The sequence below is a fragment of the Rhinolophus sinicus genome, chromosome 15, assembly GCF_057876585.1.
Source record: "Rhinolophus sinicus isolate RSI-liver-muscle chromosome 15, RSI-T2T, whole genome shotgun sequence".
NCBI classification, from domain to species: Eukaryota; Metazoa; Chordata; class Mammalia; order Chiroptera; family Rhinolophidae; genus Rhinolophus; species Rhinolophus sinicus.
In genome coordinates, this window is record NC_142515.1 from 114815199 (window position 1) to 114842858 (window position 27660).

At 35.7% G+C, this 27660-nt stretch overlaps 1 protein-coding gene across 3 annotated transcripts in view; it reads left to right on the forward strand.

Moving 5' to 3' along the window:
- Positions 1 to 25494, forward strand: part of TTC29 (tetratricopeptide repeat domain 29) — a 347147-nt gene extending 321653 nt beyond the window's left edge. For all 3 annotated transcript variants that reach the window (XM_019730723.3, XM_074338461.2, XM_019730722.3), the window contains 2 exons: positions 19073 to 19139; positions 19440 to 25494. In XM_019730723.3, coding sequence (XP_019586282.3) covers positions 19073 to 19139; positions 19440 to 19473 — 101 coding nt within the window. In that variant the 3' untranslated portion in view covers positions 19474 to 25494. The remainder of the gene's footprint in view (positions 1 to 19072; positions 19140 to 19439) is intronic.
- The last annotated feature ends 2166 nt before the right edge of the window (positions 25495 to 27660 follow it).

Here is a 27660-nt window from a genome sequence, read left to right on the forward strand (position 1 = left end):
AAGGAAAGAAGCGTGGGAGGAAGGACGATTAGGTCACACTGATGTGTGTAAACAAAATGTTTTCAGTGTTTTGAAGTATTTCTTTTATTTCTAATTATACGATCTATTTGTTATACAATCTGATTTTTGTACTATCCCAGCTGTAAAAAAAAAAAAAAAGCAAGACTTCTTTCCTCTCATAAAAGAAAAAGAATAAAAATTCTCATGTGCTCCCTCTAGAGTTCTTTGGTAGCCCCCAAGCAATATAGTTTCTCGTGCTCCACAAATGCCACAAGTAAATTCCTGTAGTTGGGCTGCAGCAGTGTCACAAAATATGCAACTGGTCATAACTGGAAGTGAGACAGACCAGACAAGATCAATAAGTCCAGTTATACCATTCAGCAAAAATGCCACCCCAGAAGCCTTACTGGGCTTCCTAACCCCAGAATGAATGAGAGGTAGATTGACTAAATAGCTCTAATTTCTTGGTATTTTCCAAAACAAATATGAGACACAGTGTTTTTTTGCTAGTAAACCTTTTCACGAAGAACTATTCAGTACACGTTGGATGTTCAGATATCCCAAGAAGTTTGGAAAAGACAGAGCGGGGGAAGCAGACTCCCAAGAGTAAGGAGGATTCATTCAGCACACAGAAGAGTGATGAAGAGTGTCACGTCTGGGATCAGATGACCTCAGTTCAAATTGTGACCCCACCATTTACTAGCGGTGTCACCATGTACTAGACTCTTTGGCCCTCTGCATATTCACCTACACTACCAGATAATAACATTAACCAATCAATTAAATGAGATCATGCATGTGAACCCACTAGGTTCCAGAATGCTGACTGCCATTATTACAGTGGTCCCTGGGCTGAAGGAATTTGCCACCTAGCACAACCTGGTAAGTTCTGAAGTCAAGACATGTGGTGCCATGAAGAACAAAGGAAACTCATCTAATTTAGGAAAAGCTTCACAGAGGGGATGCTTTTGAATTGTGTTGAAAGTTAGGTAGGAATTCACTTGGTAGCTGGAAGGAAAGGATAATCCAGGAAGGGTAAAGGCGTGTGAGAAGCCGCGGCATGGTTCAAGTATTGCATTTTGAACAGGTCGCTAGAGCATGTTAGGGCTGTGGCTGGAACTTTACTGGGAATGAGCACATGTAACTCTGCTGGCAACAGAGAGGACGGGCTGGAGATTATGAGAGACCAGACGCAAGGAGCCCAGTTAAAAGGCTGTTGCCATAATCCAAAGAGAAGATGACCTAAATTAGGGCAATGGCAGAGGGAATGGAGAAAGAGGGATAAAGTAATTAATAAAGCTCTTCAATTCTTATTCCAGCATTAAAAAAAGAGAAAAACTATGTAGTCAGGTACACGTTTCACCCCGTACATCTAAAATAATATTATCATGTGTTTGTGCTAAAATGGCCTCGTCAAAATATCAAAACACAGATTCTTTCACTTCAGAGGCAGAGTAAGTCTCATGGTACTAAGTGACTTTTCTGTGCCAGAAGGATCAATTTAGAATTAAAATCTGGAATCATTAAGACCTAGGATGGTTTAATACCTAATTTTAATGTTCTCTAATGAATTTTGAGCCCTGGTTCTTTGAATAGTTTTATCAGTAAAAAATGAAGACTTGTTCTGGTGTCCATAATATTTACTTATTCCAATATCCAGTTGTTCATCAAATCTTTGTTTCTGCCAGAGCCTGAGCTACGTACTAGGGCGATGACAAGCAAAACAGACACAGCACAATTCCAGGTTCTTATTCAGCTCACTCTCAATCTTCTATTTTTCCATGCTAGTCACCCAGTTCCTTTAGTTCTTTCAATATCCTCTTTGTTACAATAAAAGCATGACCTTGCTAATGGTCCTGATTGCTCTAAACAAGGACATGTTTCTTCCAAGCCAGCTACCATCATTTTCCCTATTGTGTCTTTTAGGTTAGGCTAGATTGTAGTAACAAAAAGACACAAACAGTCAATAGTTCCACACAACAGGGATGTATTCCTTCTTTAGTTAACAGGTCAGAGAAGTAATAGGCCAGAGAGGTTCCAGGTCAGCATGCGGCGTCTCTGTTCCTCAAGACCATTTAAAGATCCCAGACTCTCCCATCGTGTGGCTTCAGCATCCTCTAGGGCCCATCATTATTTGCATCCAACCAGCTAGGGAGGAAATCAGTTGAGAGACTTTTCATAGGACTAGGCCTGTAAGAGGCACACTTCACATTCCATTGGATGGACCTTAGACTCAGTCATACCTGACTACAAAGGAAGGCTGGGAGATGTAGTGCAGCAGTGTGCCCAAATAGGGAGAAAATAGATTTGGTGTCCAGCTGGCAGTCTCGACCACAGCTATCTACACCAGCATCTGTATGATGGGGAGAGGGTATAGGGGGACACTATATTTATTTATCTAAAGTAGGAATTGTAGGGGAAAGGATGAAAATATGAGCACAAACTGCTTCATTTTCATACTAGAAATGGTCTACACAGATTCTTTAAATGTAATGTTAGAATCAATTACACCTCACTCCAAATGTCCAAGCAAACTACAATAGCCTTTTCCTGGGCAGTGCTAGAAAATCATTCAACAACTATGTAGAGTGCTTATTCTATGCAAAACCCTGTGCTGAAATTTGAGTTGGGGCATGAGGGATACAAATTTGAATCTTAAGCTCAGTGGTTTTACAGTCCAAACTTGGAAGAAAAGTATGTATACAAATATCCAGATATAAAGTAGAATGTAATATATGCTACAACAGAAAGGGATACAGGAGTTCCAAAGCATCCAGCAGTCATGTTCTTGGTATTCATCCAAAGGAGTTAAAAATATGTCAACGCAAACACCTGCACACAGATAATTTTGGTAGTTTTACTCATAATTGCCAAAACTTGGAAGCAACCAAGATGCCCTTCAGGGAGCGAATGGATAAATAAACTGCAATACATCCAGAAAATGAAATATTGCTCAGTGTTAAAAAGAAATGAGTTATCGAGTCATGATAAAACATGGAGGAGTCTTAAATGCATATTACTAAGTGAAAGAAGCCTATCTGAAAAGGATACACACTATATCATTTCAACTATATGATATTATAGAAAAGGCAAAGCCATAGAGATGGTAAAAAATTAGTAGTTGCCAGGGATTAGGGATGAGGAAAGGATAAATAGGCAGAGCACTGAGGATTTTTAGGACAGCAAACTATTCTGTATAATACTATAATGGTGGATACATGTCACTGTATTTTGTCAAACACATAAAATGTTCAACACCAAGAGTGAACCCTAATGTAACCTATGGACTTCGGCAATGATGATATGTCCATGTAGCTTCATTGACTGTAACAAATGTACCACTAGGGTGGGGGGTGTCACCTGTGGAGGAGGCTCTGCATGTATGGGGGTAAGCGGTATATGGAAATTCTCTGTATTGCAGTTTTACCGTCAACCTGAAACTGTTCTAAAAAATATATCTTTAAAAAAAAAAGGGGAGAAAGATATCCAATATATACTGTTTCTTAAAAAGTATAGAAACATGTGTATAGTACGGTGACATTTGTGTACAAATAAGACATAAATATGTATTACATTTATGAATATATATTCTATTATCCTTTTACATGTGCATGGAATGTTTCTGAAAGGATATTGAAGAAACATTGCCTTTGGGGAAGGGAAGTAAGTAGCCGGGGATCAAGGATTTTGAATAGACTTTCACGGTCCAACCTTCAAAAAAGGAAGTACCATGTGCATGTATCAACTATTCAAAAAATAATTAACTTTTAAAGTGAAGAATGTGACATACAGGGAACGATTACAGAATCCTTAGATCCAGTCTTAGTCCACTGGGCTACTGTAAAAAAATACCGTAGACTGGGGTCTTATAAACAATAGGAATTTATTTCTCACAAATCTGTAGGCTGGGAAGTCTGAGGTCAGGGTGTTGGCAGATTTGGTGTCTGGTAAAAGCCCACTTCCTGGTTCATAGATGACTGTCCTTTCACTATGTCCTGATGTGGTGGAAGGGGCAAGAAAGCTTCCTGGGCCCTTATTTATAAGGCCACTAATCCCATTTATGAGGGCTCCACCCTAATGACCTAATCACTTCCCAAAGGCTTCACCTCTAAATACCATACATCACATTGGATGTAAGGATTTAATATGTGAATTTGGGGGGGACCCAAACATTCATTCTATAGCAGGGCCTATTATTTTTTCACTCTTTTATTAAATCACAAGGATTTAATGAAATTCTTCCTGTATAATAATGTCAATACAAAGAGACTATTCATGTTGCTTCCTAAAGTTGAACCAACTCTTTACCGTACTTGGTCTATATTTTATAATTGAGAAAAAGTAGCCTCATAGAGGCCTCTTTAATACCGCTCTAAATATGTTGTTTGTATACCATCTTAATGAAAAGTATTACTGACCCCTGAGCAAAATAACTGGTACCAAAAAGAAAAGTGTAATTATGTGACAATATTTAAGTAAGAAAACAGGTCAATCGGGTAAGAGATAACTGAGATATGAGGGCAGAGACGGTGTCAGAAAATTTTTTTAAATAGGTGGTTTAGGTGTATAGATATAAGGGACTCTATTCCAGTTGATGTGTAATCTACTTGACCTTCTCAATATGTGGGATGAAATACTGTATGATGCTGGAGCAAATCAACACAGCTTGAAAGTACATAGAGTTTTTTGTTCTCAGTTTCTTAGCTCAGATAAAACCAGCAAGAATTATGAACACATACTTTTATGTATTTTATATTGACATTTATTTTAATATATTTATAGTATATCTGCATATTTATGTTATTCATATATATTAACTTTTAGTACATTTTATGTACTGGGGGTGCCAAAAAAATGTATACACATGACTTGTATTCATCTTTTGTTATCGGTATATATTGGGTATTACAATTTTAATAGCTTTTCCCTTTCTTAAAATGTGTATACATTTTTTGGCACCCTCTGTATATAAATTTGATATTATCTTGTCACTGAAAAGACTATTTTTATTTTTCTTCAGCTTTATTCATATGGGATAAGCCATAAAAATTGTCTTTTTCCAGTAACCATTATCATCTGAATATGTGTTATCATTTTTAATATCATCCCATCATTAAAACATAATTTATGTAGTGTCTTTCCATATAAAATATGTCTGGTTTTAAGATATAGTACCTTTTTTTCCCAACCACAGTATGGTAGAGACAAAGAAGGTAAACTTGAAGGGAGATTATTTGTGGAATAAGAATAAACAATCTTCCACTTCTGCTTTTTCTCTATTCTCCCATCGATGCCTATGCATAGTCCAGTTACATAACTGAAATGGGGAAAGGTGACTTGATACTCTTTGCTCTTTGAAACAACTGAATTCGTGAAAATTAAGATAATTTGTATAGCTGAAACCTTCTTTTATAAAGACAGAAAGGAAAAAATAAATATTTATTTGAACTGTTTTAAATTATTTTAAGCTATTGTGCATAAAAATCTTGCTTCTTTTCTGAAGTACTTCAGAAATTGTGACTACCGATAAAAGTTTAGACTTTTCAGACTTTACTTGGAAGATAAGCAAATAATATAATCAGGAGGAAAACTCATTCTTAAAAACTGAGTATTTCTTACGTGCGCATTAAAGAGTTGTCCGTAGATCTTGCAGGAGAACATTTTTTAATCACCTGGCATTTCAAACAAATAGCTTTGTCTTAATTATATATCTTTTAAACACGCATCCAAACTTTAAAGAGTAAACATATTCATTCTGTCTTCTTTCAACAGACATTTATTGGCCATATGTGCCAAGCAATAGTTTATGATGTTCATTCAGAAAACATTAAGTACTATCTCTAAAACATCATGCAAGGTACTATATAGATACAGGGACGAATATATCAGTTTTCAAAAGAGAACAGACTATAATCTAAAGACTACAAAGAAATCGTTATTATATACTTAAATTCAAACTAGAGAAAGGTTTTCAAAGATGACTTCTACTTATCTATGTCAAAATATATGCACAGTTGTATAATATGCACATGTGGAGGAAACATGCTCTAACACAGAGATTCTCTGCTTTTCAAATTTTTGACCCACCAATCCAGCTATCAAAGAACCCAATGAGCTTATTTTTCCTGATACAAGCATATAACTTCATTTATATGTGTTCTGTTAAGGTCTTAGATTTTGTTTTGGACCTCTGTTCCCCTTATGAGACTATCCTAAATTAATTGCTTTATGAAACTGTATATAAAACTCTCATTTCTTCTCTGAAGACCAGGCCCTAATCCCGAGCAGTATGCCATAATTGCAGATTGAGCACCCACCGCTTTCCTTAGCCATGTATTCCTGAATCCATCTCATTTGAACACTGCCACAAACTGTACCCCAGAACCTATCCCACAAGCTTTTTTCACTTGTTGGGTGCTCAATAAATATCTATTGACTGAATGACAAATGAATAGGGGTTATCAGTTGACAGACACACTGTATGTTCAACATAAACTGGAACAGCTGTTTAAAATTTGAATCATCCTGAAAGTAGAGTTGCATGAATCTCTGTCCCATTCATTATTATACAAGTGAAATTAAAAAAAAAAAAAAAAATGTATGTTTAATCAAAAGGATGTCTGTTGAGCAATTGGTTTGCTCCTTGGGTGCTACAAAGCTCATGTCGTAATGGCCCAGAGCTGGTCTAAGTAGCATTTCAGGAGTCTTCGTGTATGATTTTTATTTCTCATTGTCCTCACCTTCTCTGAAAAGAATGACTGATAGCCTTTCCTTGTGATATCTTGGCTTTTCAGAGCGTTGTTTTATCTGTTTTTTATAACCAACCTTACACTTGTTCAGTGTAATTTTCGCTTTATGTAGCATATAAAAAAAAAAGTCTGAGATATGGTGCCCCATGAATTAACAAGAATGGCTGGACAAAAGACAAGAAATCTTTTAAAAATGAATGTTCACATTAAATACCTTGGATAGGTAGGCCTCCTGGGGATTTTTCTTTAATGCAGCAAAAGTACACCGCTTCTGTTTTCAGATATAGTTTCTTTCAGACACTGAGCTTGTCTATAGTCATATTACATAAGTAAGGGCTTAGTTTGTACATTAGTATTACATCTTAGAGTTTTACTAAATCCTCTTTTGATCAATCTGCTATTGAAGAGAGATCTATATTGATTTCTTCTACACTTGTTTATGGCATTTATTTTGATATACCTAAGATTAAAAGCCAAATTAACAAGTGTAATCAATTTTCTTGGTTATAAAGAAAGGTTCTCTAGTACCCTTAGACACATTCATCTAGGGATAAAAAAAAAAAAATCTAAGTGAAGATGTTGTAATAAATGGATCGATTTATTCAATCACTTGGCATAAAAACATCATCCCTGGGAAAGCGCTCTCCTCTAAGAGCTTTAGCTACTGAGTTTCACTTGTGTTGCACCAAATGATTTGCATTTTTAGAGAAATTTCATGTCTGCAGTGAGCTCCAGTGAAAACATGAATAAATTGCTTTCTTACCCTCTTTTTCTGACTTACGAAGCTGAATCCATTACGGGTTGAGTCCGAGTATAATGAAATAAAGGTAACAACAGCTCACATGATGGAAACCCTGGATTAGGATTAGTCCAAGCTCAGTTGTCCTGGCCTGTGGTCAGATTAGTGGTCTGCAGGGAGATCCCCGGGGCTGGGGCAATTTTTTAAACGGCTGCATTAGAAACGGTCTCTAGAAGACAAGAAATTAAATAGACAAACAACGACTAAGAACTAAATAGGCTTTCCACAGCAGTTCTCTACAGTCAGATAAATCAGCCTCTCCATGGCTAACACATGGCAGTTGCCTAGGAGGCTTTCTTGTTACCCATCTTCTTTCTGAATTCACTGAAGGGAGATTGGGCATATGAGTAGAAGTCAGACGCACGGGCTTTGGAGCCAAACCAACCTGAGTTTGAATCTCCACTGAGCCAGTTACCAGTTGTGTGATACGGAGCCAGTTAATCCCTCCCACCTTTGATTTCCTTTCTGTAGAACGGGGATAATAATACCTAGAGCACAGGGTGGTTGAGAGGATTTTTTTAAAAAGTCTTAATCACATTCCCGAGTACAAAATACACTCCCAGTCCATGGAAACAAATTTAATTTTTGCTTATGATCTAAATGTTGCAACTGAACGAAAGACAAGCAGCCAATACTCTTCCTTTCACAGAGCATGCGATTTTGCTCCCATATTAAATAGTAAGTACCAGTAAGGGTGTAGCAAACAGTGAGTCTCAAATTTTAATGTGCAAATGAATCACCTTGGAATCCTTTTAAAATGCAGATTCTGATTTACTAGTTCCAGAGTGGGGCCTGACAAACTCCCAGTAATACTGATGTTGCTGGTTTCGAAAGCACGCTTAGAGACCACAAACATATAGGTCATCTGGAAATGGTATTTATTTCAAATTTCATTTCTCTTTGCCATTATTTTTTTTTAATTAAAGTTTATTGGGGTGACAATTATTAGTAAAGTTACATAGACTTCAGGTGTACAATTATGTAATACATCATCTATACATGACATTATGTGTTCACCACCCAGAGTCAGTTCTCCTTCCATCACCATATATTGGATCCCCTTTACCCTCATCTACCCTCCTCCCCCACTTACCCTCTAGTAACCACTAAACTATTGTCTGTGTCTACGAGTTTTCGTTTCTTCATTTGTTTGTCTTGTTCTTTTGTTGTTTTCAGTTTTATATACCACATATCAGTGAAATCATATGGTTCTTGACTTTTTCTGTCTGACTTATTTCGCTCAGCATAATAATCTCAAGATCCATCCATGTTGCTGCAAATGATACTATTTCACCTTTTCTTACGGCTGAGTAGTATTCCATTGTGTATATATACCACAACTTCTTTATCCAATCATCTATTGAAGGACACTTTGATTGTTTCCATGTCTTGGCCACCGTAAACAAAGCTGCAACAAACATTGGAGCACATATATCTTTGTGGATAAATGTTTTCAGATTTTTGTGTTAGATACCCAGGAGAGGGATTGCTAGGTCATATGGTAATTCTATTCTTAATTTTTTCAGGAACCTCCACACTGCTTTTCATAGCTGCTGCACCAGTCTGCATTCCCACCAACAGTGTATGAGGGTTCCTTTTTCTCCACTGCCTCTCCAACACTTGGTGTTATTTGACTTGTTGATGAGAGCCATTCTAACTGGTGTGAGGTGATATCTCATTGTGGTTTTTATCTGCATTTTTCTGATGATTAGTGATGTTGAGTTTTTTTTTTATATGTCTAGTGACCATTTGTATGTCCTCTTTGGAGAAACGTCTATTCATGTCCTCTGCCTACTTTTTAATTGGATTGTTTGGGGGGTTTTTTTGTTGCTGTTGTTGAGTTGCATGAGTTCCTTATATATTTTGGATATTAGCCCCTTATCGGAGGCACTGTTTGCAAAAATCATCTCCCCTTCAGTTGGTTGCCTCTTTATTTTGTCATTGGTTTCTTTTGCTGTGCAGAAGCTTTTTAGTTTGGTATAGTCCCATTCATTTATTTTAGCTTTCACTTCCCTTGCTTTTGGGATCAAATTCATAAAATGCTCTTTGAAACCAAGGTCCATAAGTTTAGTACCTATGTTTTCTTCTATGCAGTTTATTATTTCAGGTCTTATGCTTAGGTCTTTGATCCATTTTGAGTTAATTTTGGTACATGGTGACAGATAGCAGTCTAGTTTCATTCTTTTGCATGTGTCTTTCCAATTCTCCCAACGTGATTTATTGAAGAGGCTGTCTTTTCTCCATTGTATGTTTTTGGCTTCTTTGTCAAAAATTGTCTGTCCATATTTATGTGGATTTATTTCTGGGTTCTCAGTTCTATTCCATTGGTCTGTGTGTCTGTTTTTCTGCCATTACCATGCTGTTTTGATTATTGTTGCCCTGTAGTACAAGCTGAAGTCAGGGAGTGTGATACCTCCAGCATTATTCTTTTTTCTTGGGATTGCTTTGGCTATTTGGGGTCTTTTGTGGTTCCATACAAATCTGATGAGTTTTTGTTCTATTTCTTTAAAAAATGCCATTGGGATTTTGATGGGGATTGCATTAAATCTGTATATTGCTTTGGGTAATATGACCATTCATTTTTATGAAAATTTAAAAGGCAGGCTTCCTCATCTGGGATCGATAAAGTTTTAATCTGGGGTTTTGGTGGGAGAATTGTTTGGGTGTTTCAAGGAAGATCTATTTCTAGGAACTACTTTGCGGCTGACAAGGTCCATATCTACTCATCTTATTATATTTGGATTGGATATTGTATGCTACAGTACCTTTTGTTTGAAAATCTCAGCGTACATTGGAAAATTTGATTTTTGCAAAAATAATTTTTATGTCTCTAGATTATTTATTAAAAATATCATCTCCTATATAACCCATTGTTCTAAAGTAGTCCGTCTGTGAAAGAACATGGAGTTTGTGTGTTTTCCAAACTCTGTTATTTTTATAAAGGCACCAGAAAAAAAAATCCAACTTTATCTATTAGCATTTAGGTTTATATTATATATGTTACACTTCACATAATTTGGTCAAGGAAAATTAAACTTGGGAATGATAACGAAATGGTTACTGCTTTTAATTCGTTAACTCATCCTCGAGCTTCAATTTAGGGAAATAGATGAGCAGGATAAATTTTCAAATGAATGTTTAAATTAATGATAGACTTTCTCATTTTTAGATTTGAGGAAGATTGATTTTCAGGTCTTGGGGATTTTTTTCTTTTTAACCAAAATTGTTACAATGAAAGTATAAAGTAAAATGTAAAAACGGAAGTAATGACCAGTATACATCTTTAATTTATCACACTTTACGTTCAGGTTACATTAGACCACTTAACACATAGTATCAGAACCTTAAGACACATACTTCTATTTCTCCCCTACCAACCTTTGCAGTATTATTGTTAGATATTTTACTTTTACATATATTATAAATCCCACGCTATATTCTTACTATTTTGTTTAAACAGTCAAATATAATTTAAAGATATTTAATAATCTTTAAAATCTTTTTTATGTTGACCTATGTACCTACCATTTCTTATGCTCTTTATTCTTTAGCATAGATCCAGATTTTCATCTGGTGTCATTTTCCTTCTGCCCGAGGACGTAATCATTTTTGTCATGTAGTCCGCTGCTGATGAATTGCTTCAGCTTCATGTGTCTGAAAACATTTTTATTTTGTCTTCTTTTTTCAAAGATTTTTTTTTTTTACTGCTTATAGAATTCTAGGTTTGACAGAGTTTTGTTTTGTTTTGTTTTGTTTTGTTTTGTTTTGTTTCTTTTAATAATCCAAGTTTATTGAGCTTGGGTTTGTTGAATTTCTTAGATCAGTGGGTTTGTGATGTTCATGAGTTTTAAAAATTTTTTCAGCTATAATTTCTTAAAATGGTTTTCAATTCTTCACCCATCACCTTCCAGAACTCCAATAACATGTATAGTAAGCTGCCTGACTGTCCTACAGCTCACTGATGCTCTGTCCAGCTTTTTAATTCTTTATCTTTCTTTGTCTTATTTTGAATACTTTCTACTACTCTGTCTTCAGTTTCACTCGTTTCCTTTGATTATACCTTCCATGTCTCTAAACTTTCTTTAATGTCTAAAATACAGCATTAACAACTGTTTTAATAACTGTGTCTGTTTTAATAACTGTGTTTGTTCCAAATTCTAATAACTGTGTCAGTTCTAGGTCAGTTTTGATTGATTGATTTTTCTCCTGATTCTACTTCCTTTCATGATTTACTCAATGCCAGACCATTTTGAATTTCACCTTATTTTTGGTGCTGGATACTTTTGTAATCTATAAATATTCTTGAGCTTTGTTCAAAGGTGAAGTAAAGTTACCCAGAAACAATTTGATCCTTTCAGGTCTTGCTTTTCAGATATTTCAGGTGGGACCAGAGAAAGGTGTGATTTAAGGATAATTATCCCCCACCTTTGAGTCACAACCCTTCTGAGTACTCTACCCAATGACCTATGAATTATGAGGTTTTCCATTGTTGCTGGTGATTAACAGGGAGCATTCCCAACCTTCTGTGGATACCATGTACTGTTCTGTCCCATTCTTGTGGATTGTTCTTTCCCAGTGTTGAGTAGTATCGTCACATATACAGTCTGATCTGTACTTCACTGACTACTTGAGGGGATCCTCTACAAAGCTCCAGAATTCTGTGTGCAGCTTTCTCCTCTCCATCACACTAGTTGCTAACTCCTGTTGCCTGGGTCTCCCTAGTCTCTCAGCTTCATCTCCTCAACTAATGGAGTTTGCTGGGCTCTTCTTTCTGGGTTCCCCCTCTCTGAGCCATGGCTTGGAAACTTCCTCAAGGCAGCAAACTGGGCAATTACAGGCCTCATATTGTTTGTTTCCTGTCTCTTGGAGAGCACTGATGTCCAGTGTGTTCAAAACCATTGTTTCCATATATTTTGTTCAGGGTTTGTTTTTTTTCTTGGGAGGGGGCACGTATTTCATGAAAGAGGGTAATCTGAGTTCTGTTCCTTCATATTAACTAGAAAAATGCAGAATTTGTAATGTAGCATTAACAGAAGAAATAAAAAGAACTGTATGAAGATATCAACACTACATTTATTTAAGAAAGTATTTAGCATCTGAACAGATCTATAGACCTGAATCAAATACTTTCATTAAAAGTTTAGATATCCAGAAGAAATTCAGTATAATTCTGTGTCAATATGGTCTCATCAATGCTTCTCCAGGCCTAGCTCCATTCCATCTATTTAAGATAATGGTGTTTATGGGGGGAATAGAACCTATAATTTTGAGTTACAATATACTTCTAATCTTTGTATAAACTTTAATAGGCTTTAACTATTAACAAAAGCCTTTGGAAAGGGTATTGCTATATACCAGAACCCGAACTATGAAAGAACACGTGTCAGTTTTTGACACTTAAGAGAATCTACCCAAACTTAGAAGATGTGTTCTGCCTTAAAAGTTTATATCTTGACTATTATACTCATAAGCTGTAGAATAACCACATCGTGATTTCTACTTCAAAACACAGATAGAACAGATTACCCCTATGTTTGTTAAAAAAGAAAAATAGGAGAGTTTTACCAAAACACACACACACACACACACACACACACACACACACACACACATTTTCTTGGTAGAGTGAGATGAAGCCTGTAATCTCAGGCTTTCATTCAAAGAATTTTTCCTGAACTGTAAGATGAGAAGTGCATGCTAAGATGAATGACAAACCAATATTACAAAAAAGAAGAAGAAAAAGAAGAGGAAGAGGAAGAAGGAAAAGAAAAAGGAGAAAGAGGAAAGGAAAGAGAAGCATCAAATCATAAACCAGCCTCAAATATGTTGACATTTAACATGCTGCACATGACTAAATTTCACTTTGTGTTTATTATATGCTATTACACAAACACACACACACACACTAAGATCCATTCTCCCATTTTGCTCTGTGTCCCAGGAGACTGACTGCAGACAGCATCTCACAGATGCACTTGCCTTTGGGATTCCTGGCTTGGATTTATCCAGAGGGAGTCACCAGCAGGAGATCAGAGGTTAGGAAGGTGGTGAAGTCAGGGAATTATTCCTCTGCCCCTGACATCAGCTCAGTTCTGACAGCCGTGACACTCTACAACAACAACTACTACTAGATTCTCTGAGTGACCCCTTTCCTAAATCTCCGTTTCTCACTCAGGGGGCATTAACGCCATCCTCTCTCCCTTTACCCTTCAGCCCCGGGAAGACAATGGCATGGCATCCCTCCATGGTGCATCACAGGGTGTTCAGCATCCCTTGTCGGTTCCTTAGCCCTGCCCTCCTCCCTCAATAGTCTCTTCATTAGTCTCTTCAGAATCCCAGCTGAATGTGCCATCTGCTTCCTCCTGACTGGTACCCATTCCTCCTCTATTGTGAGTGTCAAGTGGGGTGGCCAAAGGCAAGCAAGTACGAGACATATTAGGAAACTTCCACTTGCTGAGAAGTTCAGTTGATTAGAGAACAGTCCTAATGAGGCCAAAATTAGTGTCTGGCTGTTCTCCAGGACCACAGGCTGTATCCCTGACCAGCCATTTTACACACCATCAGTTACAAGAAGGAGCACGCCAAAAAGGACACGCGACTCTATGCCAATCCACCACCACTTCTGGGAACATAATTTAAAAACTAGCTGTTCAACTGCTATAGCTTCAAAATCATCTTTGTTCCTGAAGGACAGCTTTTGTAATGTGCTTATAGTGAAAATTGTATATAGGTTATTTTAAATAATAAAACCATACCCGTCAATATCTTTTTTCAAAGATGTACTATCATCGCTTTACTTCGTCTATAGCTAATTATAATAACATGGGTTAAAAGTCAAACTTATCAAAATATGCCTTATATAGGTAATGAGGTTCAGGATTTATAAGAATATTTATTTAACTCATTTCTTTAAAGTTTTTTAACTGTTGTCATTAAATGAATGAAACTACATAACCATTGTCTAAACAAAAACAGATATTTATGTATTTATTTGTTTGAAGAGATTTTTCTGATTGTCACGTGTAAATGACAGGTTTTCAGTTTATATACATATTTCCTTAAAACAAAACTCTTTTCTCCTTAGTACAGTTACCTTATAAAACCATATTGTAATGAGACCATTGTAGATGTACTATTGTATTAATATTGACGCGCTGGGCTTACTTCCATGGTTTTGATTTTATATGATTTGAATACATGGCAGGGAGAGAAAGACTTCTTTTTTTTCAGAAATTATTTTCTGAGACTCTCCACTATCAGTGAGACAAAAGCACTGTTTCTACTAAAATTGAATCGAGGACATTAAGTAAAATGTGCTGAAATACTACAGCAAAATATAATCTCTTCATAGGATAATGCTACAATCACCCATAAGATATGAGCATTTTTACACATAGTCTTTATTCTTAATCATTTTCATAAAACACGATCTGCTTTATTTTTTGACAAAAACCTTTGAATAATTTTGATAAGGTGAACAGAAGAAAGCACAGTCCTTGAACATTAGGTGATCAACTTTTTGACAACAGCAGGACCAGCATAGCTAATAGCATAATTGCCTGCAGGGTCCAGCTAAATATGATATACGAACGTAATCAACCGCTGTGATGACTATTCAGGAGTAATCCCTTTTGCTTTGAACTGCAACATATATTTCAACAAGGCAAAAAGCATACGAAGAAATTCTCTGCAGACCACACTGATACAATACAGCCTTCATATCCTGCGCTGTGTGTTTGCTACTCATAGTGAGTTTTAAATTTAAGGTAATGACTACTGTATATTCATGTGAGCACACAACCATACTTTTGATTTGTTGTGGAAAGGTTGAATCCATTACCAGAGGTCTAAGTCTATAAACTCTGACACAACCTTTTTATATGAGTTCTTATTTACCCTTTTCTAGAATAAGGCCACTAAAAATGTTTTGCATGGCAAAATTATAAAAATTCACCTTTTCAGTTACAAAACTACCCAGTAGTATCTCTTCAATTTCAACCCGTACTCCTCTGCAGATAACATTTTTTAAAGTCACATTTATATATAATACTGTTGTATTTGAAAATTATATGCTGCTGTTTCCAAGTAAAGGCATGGGATGGTTGGTTTATTGCCATTCATCACTTGCTGATTTATTCTAATGTTCTTTGATACAATATAGGCTGAGTGGTGGTATAAATGAGATCCTTTTGTTGCCCACTTGAGGGAATTTTGAGAGTCTTCACTATTAACAAGGAAGTGCCTGTTTCTACTGAAATGGTAGACAGTATAAGCAAATATCACACTCTCAACTTTGGTATTGGTTCTGGTCTTCCTTGGGTGAAATAGGCCCTAATCTTCCAGCGTACTTGAAGTCCTACAGATCAAACATCTCAAATCACACCGTCAGTCAGACTCACAGCAGAAAACCTGGGTTAGGAATCAAAATAAGTGCTTTTGCAAAGGTGGTGTTCACCTTGTTGCGAATGGATGGTCATGTCAGAACACCTAAATGATGAGTTCAAGGTTTCCCCTATGTAAATTAATGACTGCTAAGGTTTCCTAGCACAGAGAGAATGTACATGTCTTTTAGTTAAACTAGCAATTGTGGCCTAAGTTGAAAAGAATAGCGACAGATATAACTATTTTTCTCATAGAATCTACTTGGGAAATAGCCCACAATAAAATTCACTGTTGTCAACAACTGGGGAAGGAATGCTAACTAATATATAGCTATAACTTCAAATTTGGGGAATCCAAGAAGGATTTCTCCAGCTTAAGTGATATTGGTACATCCTGCCAAACCAAAGGGAATGCTGAGTTTAAGACATTAGATAGAATAAAATAGGCATCAAGATGTTAGCATGGTTCTACATATTGTGATGCCATGAAAAATATTAAACTGAGAAATCCAAGATAGTGCTTTATATTAAAGAATGATAGAACATTTTAGTTAAGGTAACAGCTGAACTCCTATTACAAAGAGTCCAAAAAATACAGTGGCTTAAGAATATGTTTGTTTCTTTCCTAATCCTGAAGTGAAACATGTACATTTATGAGGTAGCCCCGCAGGGAACCATGACTTTCCATCTTGTTGCCCCATTGTCTCCTAGAGCAGGGTTTCTCAATCTTGCACTATTGAAATTTTGAGCTGGATGATTTTTTTGTTATGGAGGAGATGGAGGAATGGCTGCCATGGGCATTGTAGGATATTTAGCAGCAGCCCTGGCCCCTACTAGTTGTGACAACCAAAAATGTCTCCAGACATTTTCAAATGTCCCCTGTGGGGAAACATCACCACAGTTGAGAACTACTATGTTAGGGTATTGTCATTATCTGCATGCTAGAAACTGAATCATAAGGTAATCGTTCCATGTTCAAGATTGAGGAAAAGGAAAAGTTTAAGGAGAAATGAAAGCCCAATGTCTAACACTAAGACCCAAAAGTATGTGTCATGATGTCCACATTCATTGGTGAGAACTTAAGTCTTGTGACTTCAACTCCATGCTGATGGAGATGTAGTGAAGAGCAAAAACAAAAAAACAAAAACAAAAAAAAAACAAACAAAAAAAACCTGATAAGTGGGAGGCAGACAGAAGGAATTGCTGGAGCCATGTCTTGTTGTCTTGTGTTGTGGACAAGGGAGGATGAGACATAGTGAAGAAGTAGAGGCGTTGGCCTTCGATGGGAAGATAGGGCGTAGGAGAGTAACTCTTGACAGAGCTTGAGGAAGTTTCTTCCTACTACCTTGTATTTCTTCTATGAAACTAGTAAAATAAAATAGCACCCGATAATGATGATGGGTATGGAAGGTTTGAGAAAACAGATGAAATAGTTAAATAGACATCTAGGAGAATGGAAGAAAGAATGGACTAGCAGTGTTTAATAGGATTGCCTGAACACATTAAAGATCTACCTAATGTCTGTGGCCATAAATTTAAAGTGAGGCTCAGTTGTATATTTTTTCCAGCCACACTGAGCTATACAAAGCATGAGAATAAGAAGAGTTGTATTTATCCAAGGTTGTAGTTTTGTCAAGTGAGTACGACAAAGTGAGAAAACGGTAAGGAAATAGGTCTATATGCAAGGGAGTGAATGACCATGGAATTTAAATTGCATAGAGAAGGGATAGAAGACATCAAAATGGGGAGGAATGATGAAAAAGTGGTAGGACAGGAGGTCGCAATTTGATGAATTCCTGGGGTCGCGGTGTCAGAGAGAGTGATCTAGAAAGATAAAAGCTGGCACTCAGGAAGTTGCATGGAGAAAGCTGAGCTTGAGGGGGGCTTGCAGATACTGGCAATGACAATGTCTAAGCATGACCGTGGGAATTAATGGCTGTAGCAGGGTGAAGGGCAAAATCTAAAAGAACGGAACTCAAGGAATTGAGACTCAGGGTGGAAGAATCTTCTACACATACATTGAAATTGCTAAATTAGGAAGAGAAGGAGAGAGGGTGAATGTCCTGAAAGAGAACAATAGAGAGTAAGGAGGATACCTACCCATCTCCATGTCCAATGGTAAGAAGACTGAGGAAAACAAAAGCAAAAGGGCTTCTGGACTGGCAGTGTCCTCAGAAGACAGCCAACATTCTGTTAAAGCAAGAAAGTAAAAGGAATTTCAGAAAACAGGGTGAGAATACAGTGGAAATGTTTCAGGAATTGTGGTGAGTGAGAGATGGGGACAAACTACGAAATGTACAGAGCCTTATGTAAAGTAGAATACAGGAAATGAAGGGGGACCTGAAAACTGAGGCCTCTCATAAGCAAGGATAAAGAGTATCTTATTAGATTATCTAGTCTCAGTGACTTCAAGTCAAAAGTAGAATATGAAAGTTAAGTAACAAATTAACATGTCTATATGTATAAATTTCCCATATCTGATTTCGTTATATGGATACTTTATGTTGCTCTCTAAATTAATTTTCCTTCTGAGTATTACTTTAACAAGTCATCTTATGCCCCAAAAGAGGCTGATCCAGTTGCAATTTTATATATCATGAGAATTATGTGGATTAGGAATTCGGGCATGGCTTGGCTAGACATCAATTTAGGTCACCCAATGGTGGTACTCAGCTGACAGGTGGACTGGTTTGAAAAGTCCAAGACAGCTTCTCTCATAGACTGGAGCCTTGGTAGGATGGCTGGAAGACTGGGTTCAGCTGGGACTGTCAACTGGAAAATCTATATAATCTGCCCAGGATGACAGTCTCAAAGTGGTAGGACTTCTCCTACAGTGACTGGCTTCTGCCAAAGTAAGTGCCCTAAGACTCGTGGCTGAAAAGCTGCACAGCCTTTTTGCACCTAGTGTCAGAAGTCAGGCAGTCCCTTCCTCCACATTCTATTGATTACAAAGGAGTCCTGAGCTAAGCCTGATTTCGAGAGGAGGGGAATTAGATTGTACATCTTGATGACGAAGTGGCAGGAACATGGAGAGTGAGTAAAGGCCATCTTTGTGGTCATCTTTGACCAAGTACAAGCTCAAAATAACTATCAGCTGTATTTGTGATAAATCATTAAATTTGTACATCTTTTTTTTTCTTTAGGAGAGTCAAGAAGAGGCACATTTGCAAGTTTATACGAAACCTCAGAGCACTTGGAAGAACTCAGTGGGTATGATAAATCAACTAAAAAGTTTCTGTTAAGTACCCACATTATACGCACTACTAAGTATAATCTAACTCTCCAAGCACAAGAATAATTTCATCTAGCACATGATAAGCTAATACTGAAACACTGTCTTTAAAAAAAAAATCACAAATTTACTTTCAAATATCAAATAAGGATAAGTATTTTTAATCTTTTAACCTACTTGTATGTCTGAAAATTACAGAAAACAAAATGTCTTTCAAAGCAAGTGTCTTTTACTTTCTAGCCCAATATAACATTTAATTTTATAACATTTTATTTCAGATTTCCAGATAATGTCCAAAAAAATGAGACTTAAGCCAGCTTTTGACTCAGCAGCAAAGCAAGAAGAAATTTATCATGTCACTATAGTCTTTGATACCTGTGCTGAGTGTGTTACCAATAATACAGATAGAGTTATAATAAAACTATGACTATGTTTTCAGTGGATTTTGTATTGCAGTATACTACTACAAATTTAGTCCAAAACATCTAAATCCGTGCAAATAAAATATATCACAAATGATTGAATATTAACAATTATCCATAAAATAAACTAAAAATTTCCCTCTTATCCACTATTCCACAAGAAATAGTGCTATCATAGAATCAAAATTTGGTTTTGTGTAATGAGAAAATAATTATAAACTTAAGGAAATCTATGCTGAATAAATGTGGGAAAATATTTACTAAAGTTCCAGGGAAACTTTTCCACATAGATTAAAAAGATTATAAGCAACAATGGCCATCATATTGATAAGTACTGTTCAAAACAGTTTGTTTTACCTATGTAAAGGAAAACTCTGTTTTCTCTACTCACACCATTTCTGGTGCCACATGTGTGTTTTTCCACACTAAGCAATTCTCCAGTTCTTGGCAGACATTGACTGGGTACCTTATAATTTAACTTATTTCTGACACTAACTGCCAGAAATTAGCACAGACCCCATAGATCAAAGGATCAGTTAGTTCCACAAGATTGTCCCCACTTCAGGTGCCAATGGCAAGTCCCAAGTTGTCATTTGTATTTCTGACTGACATGGCTACAAATCAGGGATTCTCTCCTCTCCTCAGGTCCAATAATTTGCTAGAAAGGCTCACAGAACTCAGGGAAACACATGCTTACATTTCCCAGTTTATTATAAAGGATATAATAAAAGACATAAATGCACAACCAAATGGAAGAGAATCCTGGGGCAGGTATGGGAAGAGGAGCACAGAACTTCCATGCCATCCCCAGGCGTGTCACCAGCCCACAAGCTCTCTGAACCCTTCCAGTTACGTGTTTTGTGGAGGTTTCATTACCTAGACACAATTGATTAAATCTTTGCCCATTAGTAGTTAACTCAACCTGCAAGCCCTCTTTCCTCCCCAGAGGTCAGTGGATGGGGCAGAAAGTTCTAATGCTCGAATCACATAGTTAGCTCCCCTATCAACTACCCCCCTCCGCCCACCTACCCCAACCTTAGGGACTTTCCAAAAGTCATACCATTCATATAACCTTAAATGTGGTTGAAAAGAACTTATTGTGAATAACAAATAACCTTTATTACTCCAGAGCTACTTCAGGAATGGGGGGAAAAAAAACAAGTATCATAACACTTTATGCTCCTTTCACCTTTATCATTCTGGAGCTATTTCAGGAGCCCGGAGCAAAAACTAAATGTTAATTAATTATATTACATTAGTAATTCTGCCAGGTGCCAGGGACAAAGACCAAATATATATTTCTTATTGTATCACAGCATTACACTGTATAAAATTATATTTTGTGATACTTTTAGCTGATAGTATATAATGTAACTTATCCACGTCAATTTACAAAAAATTAAGAAAATCCTTGTCTTAGGCTCTTCCCGGATGTGTCTGACAAAATGAGAGGACACAGCTGAAATGATTATGTGTATAATTTCTGGAGATCTGCAGATTGAGGGGAATCCATAATTAAGTACTGTGTCAAAAATAAAGACTTTACTCCCATTTTACCAATCCTTCTCAAATTCTTCAAAAAATAGAAGAGAAGGAACACTGCCAAATTTCTTTATGAGGCCAGCATTGTATTCACACCAAAATCAGACAAGGACACCACCAAAAACAAAAAAAAAAAAACAAAAAAAAGGAAATTACAGTCCAATATCCTTGATGAACATAAATGTAAAAATTTTTAACAAAACGTTAGCAAACTGAATTCAACAATACATTAAAAGGATCATTTATACATCATGATCAAGTGGATTTATTCTAGGGATGCAAGGATGGTTCAACATCTGCAAATCTAGCAATGTGATACACCACATTAACAAAATGAAAGATAAAAACGATGTTATCATCTCAATGAATGCAGAGAAAGCATCTGACAAAAATCAACATTCATTCATGATAAAAACTCTCACCAAGCTGGGTATAGAGGAAACAAACCTCAACATAACGGAGACCATATATGACAAACCCACAGCTAACATCGCACTCAGTGGTAAAAGCTGAAATCTTTTCTTCTAAGATAAAAAACAAGATAAGGATGCCCACTCTTGCCACTTTTATTCAGCATAGTATTAGAAGTCCTAGCCAAGGCAATCAGGCAAATACATACATACATACATACATACATACATACATACATACATACATAAGCATCCAAATTAAAAAGGAGGAAGTAAAACTGTTTCTATTTGCAGATGACATGACATTATATTTAGAAAACTTTAAAGACTCCACCAAAAAGCTATTAGAGTAAACAAATTCAGTAAAGTCACAAAATACAAAATCAATATACAAAAATCAATTGTGTTTCTATACACTAATAACTATCAGAAAGACAAATTAAGAAACCAATTCTATTTACAATTGTATCAAAAAGAATAAAATACTTAGGAATAAATTTAACCAAGGAGGTGATAGACCTGTACATTAAAAACTGTAAGACATTGATGAAAAAAATTGAAGAAGACACAAATAAATGGAAAGATATTCCATGTTCATGGACTGAAAGAATTAATACTGTTAAAATGTCCAAAGCAATTTACAGATACAGTGCAATCCCTGAAAAACTTCCAATGGCATTTTTCAAAGAAATAGGATAATCAATCCTAAAATTTATATGGAACCACAAAAGACCCCCAAAGCCAAAGCAATTTTGAGAAAAAAGAACACAGCTTGAGGCATCACACTTCCTGATTTCAAAACATATTACAAAGCTATAGTAATCAAAACAGTGTGGTAGTGGCATAAAAACAGACAGGTGGGGGGAGGGGGGTTCACACAGTGTGAGGGATATAAATGATAAACGTCTAAGTTTTGCTTTGTCTTGTGCACCTGAAACTAATTAAAAAACAAATAAATAAATTTGGGGGGAAAAAAAAAGTAAAAAAAAAACAGACAGGTAGAGTAATAGAACAGTATAGAGAGCCCAGACATAAGCCCATGAATATATGGTCAATGAATTTATGGCAAAGGAGCCAAGAATATACAGTGGTGAAAGGATAGTCTCTTCAATAAGTGCTGCTGAGAAAAGTGGACAATCACATGCAAAAGAATGAAACTGGACCCAACAATCTTATACTATACATAAAAATACACTCAAAATGGACTGCAAGACCTGAAACCATAAAACTTCAAAAGAAAACAAAGGGGATAAGCTCCTTCACATTAGTCTTGGTGATGATTTTTGTTGTTGTTCGATTTGACAACAAAAACATGATAAACAAGTGGGACTACACCAAACTAAAAAGCTTCTGCATAGCAAAGGAAACAAGAGATAAGTGTTGGTAAGGATAAAAGAACAAGGAACCCTTGTGCACAGTGGGTGAGAATGTAAATTGTTGCAGCCACTATGGAAAACAGTAGGGAGGTTCCTCAAGAAAGTGAAAATAGAACTACCATATGATCCAGCAATTCCACGTCTGGGTATATATCTGAAAGAAAGAAAATCACTATCTCAGAAAGATATCTGCACTGCATGTTCATTGCAGCATTATTTACAATAGCCAAGACATGGAAGCAACCTAAATGTCCATTGAAGAGTTGATAAAGAAATGTGACTATTATTCAGCCATAAAGAGGAGATCCATATTGTCAGTTTGTGACAGCATGGATGGACCTTGAGGGCATCATTCTAAGCAAAATAAATCAGACGATGAAAGACAAATACTATATGCAGGTAACGCCATATAACATGGTTGTTAGGTTCCTAAAAATTGCCATGTTACGTGAATCCGTGTTATACGAAACAAAGAGATGGTACATAAAGCGGGTTAGGTTCCACAATTAAAAAAAAATGCTATTATATTTTTATAATTAAGAGAAATATCTTTATTAAAGCAATTTTCACCAAAAGTATAACATATTAATATGTGTTAAATAAGGTTTTCTTCATCATCACTGCTAAGCACCATTAACCAAGGGCGTGTTCTTTTTGACAAGATATCTTCATCCTCTGAACTTAATACTCCACAAACAAAATGGATTTAAAATTCTAATAAATTTTAAAATTCTGCAGTCAAATCTGATACGACATCCGTGCTCAAATGAAAAATTTCAAATGAGATATCTTTTGCTCTTAAAAGCTCTTATTACAGTCTGTGTTGTTCGGTGATTTCTCTAATTCTCAAACTGTGTTTGAGTGAAACTGTGTTCTAGGATGCTGTGTTGTACGAGGGTTTTCCCCAAATCTTGAAACGTGTTAAAGCAAAACCATGTTATAGAAGTGCCGTGCTATAAGGGAGTTACCTGTAATCTCACTTATATGTGGAATCTGATAAAACCAAACTCAGGGATATAGAGAACAGATTAGTGGTTGCCAGAGGCAGAGAGTGTGTGTGGGGGTGGAGGGGTGGTAAAATGGGTCAAGGTGGTCAAAATGTACAAATATCCAGTTATTATTTAAATAAGTTCTGAGGATATAATGTGCAGCATGTTGACTATAGTTGACAATACTGTATTGTATATTTGAAGGTTTCTACTTGAGTAGATCTTAAATGTTCTCATCACAACAGGGAAAAAAATTGTAACTATGTGAAATGATGGATGTTAACTAAACTTATTGTGACAATCATTTCACAATATATACATATGTCAAACCATTGTTTTGTACCTTAAACTAATACAATGTTAAATGTCAATTATATCTCAATAAAGCTGGGGGGGAAATAAAGTGTTTGAAAAAGAAAATTAAAGAAAAATCACCAATTGGAAGAAAACATTTGCAAAACACCTATCTGGTAAGGACTTGTATGAAGAATATATAAAAAACTCTGACAACTCAAAATAAGACAAAGAATGCAATTAAGAAATAGGCAGGAAATTTGAACAGGCATTTTGCCAAAGAAGATACACATATAATAAATAAGCACAAGAAAAGATCCTCAACACCATTAGTCATTAGAAGGATGCAGATTAAAGCCACAAAGAGCTATCACTACGTGCCTTCTAAAATGGCTAAAACTAAACAGTCTGACAATACCAAGTGCTGACAAGGATGTAGAGCAACTAGAATTCTCAAAATCACTAATGGAACTGCAAAACTCTACAGCTGTTTTGGGAAACAATTTATAGTTCCTTATAAATTTTAAAACACACCATATGACCCAGTAATCCACTCTTAGGTATTTACCCAAGAGAAATGAAAACATATCCACACAAAGACCTGTAGTGAATATTCATAGCAGTTTTATTCATAATAGCCAAAAACTGGAAATAACCCAAATGTCCATCAACTGGTGAATGGATAAACAAATTGTGATATACTCATAGAATGAAATACAACTCAGCAATAAAATGAAAGCTGCTGTTGATAAACGTAACAAGATGAATCTCAAAAGCATTATGCTAAGTGAAAGAAGGCAATCACAAAAATTCCTTTTATAGAACATTCTAGAAAAGACAAAACTGTGAACAGAAATCAGATCATTGGCTGCCAAGAGCTGAGGTAGAGGAAAGGAAGTGACAATACAAGGATATGAGGGAAGCTTGGGGTGGGGCTGTCAAAATGTTCTATATCTTGGTTGTGGTGGTGGTTGTACAACTGTATACACTTCTCAAAGGTAACTGAACTGTAATACTTGGTGATGAATTTTACTGTGTAAATTAGAACTCAATAAATCTGACTTGTGAGGAAAGGAGCATGTGACTATAGAGTATGTTCATCCTGATCACATTTTTATAGTTGTGTGTACTTGTAGTTATGTATATAGTTATATGTGTCTAGAATAAGGTCTTAAGTGATCTAAACTCAAATGTGAACTGTGATCATCTCCAGAGAATGGGAAGTGGGAATAATTTTACTTTTTATACATCTGTATTTGTTAAGATTTTTCCACGTACATGACTGTACATCATATATATGTGTTTTAATAATTAAAAATATTAAAGACAAAAAAGACTCTCTTACTGTGGGGTACAGTGTTTGCTTTTCATCACAAACACCCCATCTCATCTCACTCTATTTAAAAAGTGATAGTAACCATAAGAATACTTTCCTTTTATGAGAACAATTCTAGCCTTGTAGTTTTAAATTCAAATGACCAATACTTTTTTCCTCTGAAGCCTTTAATAACAGCCTTTTGCTATAGTGTCTCCTTAAATTAATTTTAAGGTCCTTTAAAAATATGTCTGGAAAATTTTGTGAGACTATTTTTAATCAAAATATTCACATCTTTGAAAACACATCAGGAAATTAGACATATCAAACATAAACCTGCCGGGTAGATCATAGAAACCAGAATGTACAATCAAACGCTAAACAGCCACACTGCTATCCCTTCTGATAGATTTCATCAAAATCTGTATTTGGTGGTTTCTCCTTAAATTTCAATTTGAGTCATTTTCTGTTGTGAAACTGAAAACAAATCTGAAAATAAAATCAAGATTTTATGATGACAGATGCAAATCACAATTGCATCAAATGCTAGTACTTAATCTATAACATGTCCTTTCATAAATAATGCAGCAAGGACCACTCACTGAGAACGTATAAGTATTTACAATGGTCTCTAATTCCTTTCTTCTTGAAATGGTGGTGCCTAAAATACAACATTCTATAAAGTACTATAATTAATTTAGCTTTCAGTTTCTCCTTTTAAAAATTACTACAATATCATGCCATTTCTGTTTTTCATACTCTCTAATAACATTCCCTAAAAGTGGTTTAAAAAAATGTATCCCAGCTTATGGTAAACAAATATCTTTGTGCCCCCACATTTTATGTAACACTGAAAATATCCTGGTAGATATCCACTGATCTAATTTTAAAGGACCCTTTATCTTTCTTCCTTCTCCCCACTTTTTCCTGTCTAGCAGCCTTCCTTTCACAGAATTATGACAGCATAGCTTGCACAGCGATGATGGTATACATTGAAATGTAGAAAACATAATTGATTAACTTTCAAGAGCCTCATTTAAAGGTAAAATGTAGGGAGCTTTTAGAAAAAGAAAAGAATATAGGTTCCATTATGTGAAAAGCTTTAATGCCTTCTTCCCAAAGTTACTTTACGAATGTATAATATTGCTATCACTAACTAATATTTATCTCCCCTCCACCCAAATATACATACCATAGAAATTATAAAGTATACCCTGGAGAGTAATATGGTCATGTAATTATTATTGGGTTTAAAAAAAAGTTATCTGAATTGACTAAAAATTAAAGAAAGAACAAAACTCAAATGCTGTAGGTTTAATTAATACTTCACTAACACTTTTCTTTACAAACATCTTGCTTTTTTATCAAACTTTACAAGTTCTGCCTGACATAACAGTTCTTTGTAGCATCACACGTGAAATTGCAAGTGATTATAATTTATTGTCTTGAAATTTTTGAATATATACATATATACACATATGAATTGCTTCAATATTTTTTAAAAAAACATTTTCATTAGTTATTTACTTGGACAATCGAGAATTTACTAAGTTGAATAAATTTGGTATCAGAAAACAATAAGCTTATCACCACTTACAACTCCTAAACTTTTAAATATGCTCTGCATCTATTAGTGGTCAAAGAAATGCAAGTTAAAACAACAATGCTAATATTTTGCCTATCCTATGATGAAAAATTAAAACTAAAAAAATAACCAGTGTTACAATGGTGGGTAAAACAAGGTGATAGAAATGTAAATTGTGAAAAAAGAAAATAAAAGGACAAAAAATTCTGAGTGATTTGACAGTGTACAGCAAAAGACTTCAAAAACTCTTTGACCCCACAAATTTATTTCTAAGAATTTATCTCAGGAATAGTTAGACAAGTGGAAAATGATGGAGGTGCAAAGCTATTTATTGAAGTGTCTTTCTCATGCTAACATAAGAACAATCAAAACCTAGATTCAACCTAAATACCCAATAATAGATAATTGGCAAATGATTTACAATACCTTCATCTGAGGTATATTAGTTTTCTATTGCTGCTGTAACAAATTACTACAAATTTAGTAGCTTAAAACAATAGTCATTTATTAGCTCACAGTTCTGTAGGTCCAAGACCAGGCAGGCTTGGCTGGGTTTTCTGTTTAGG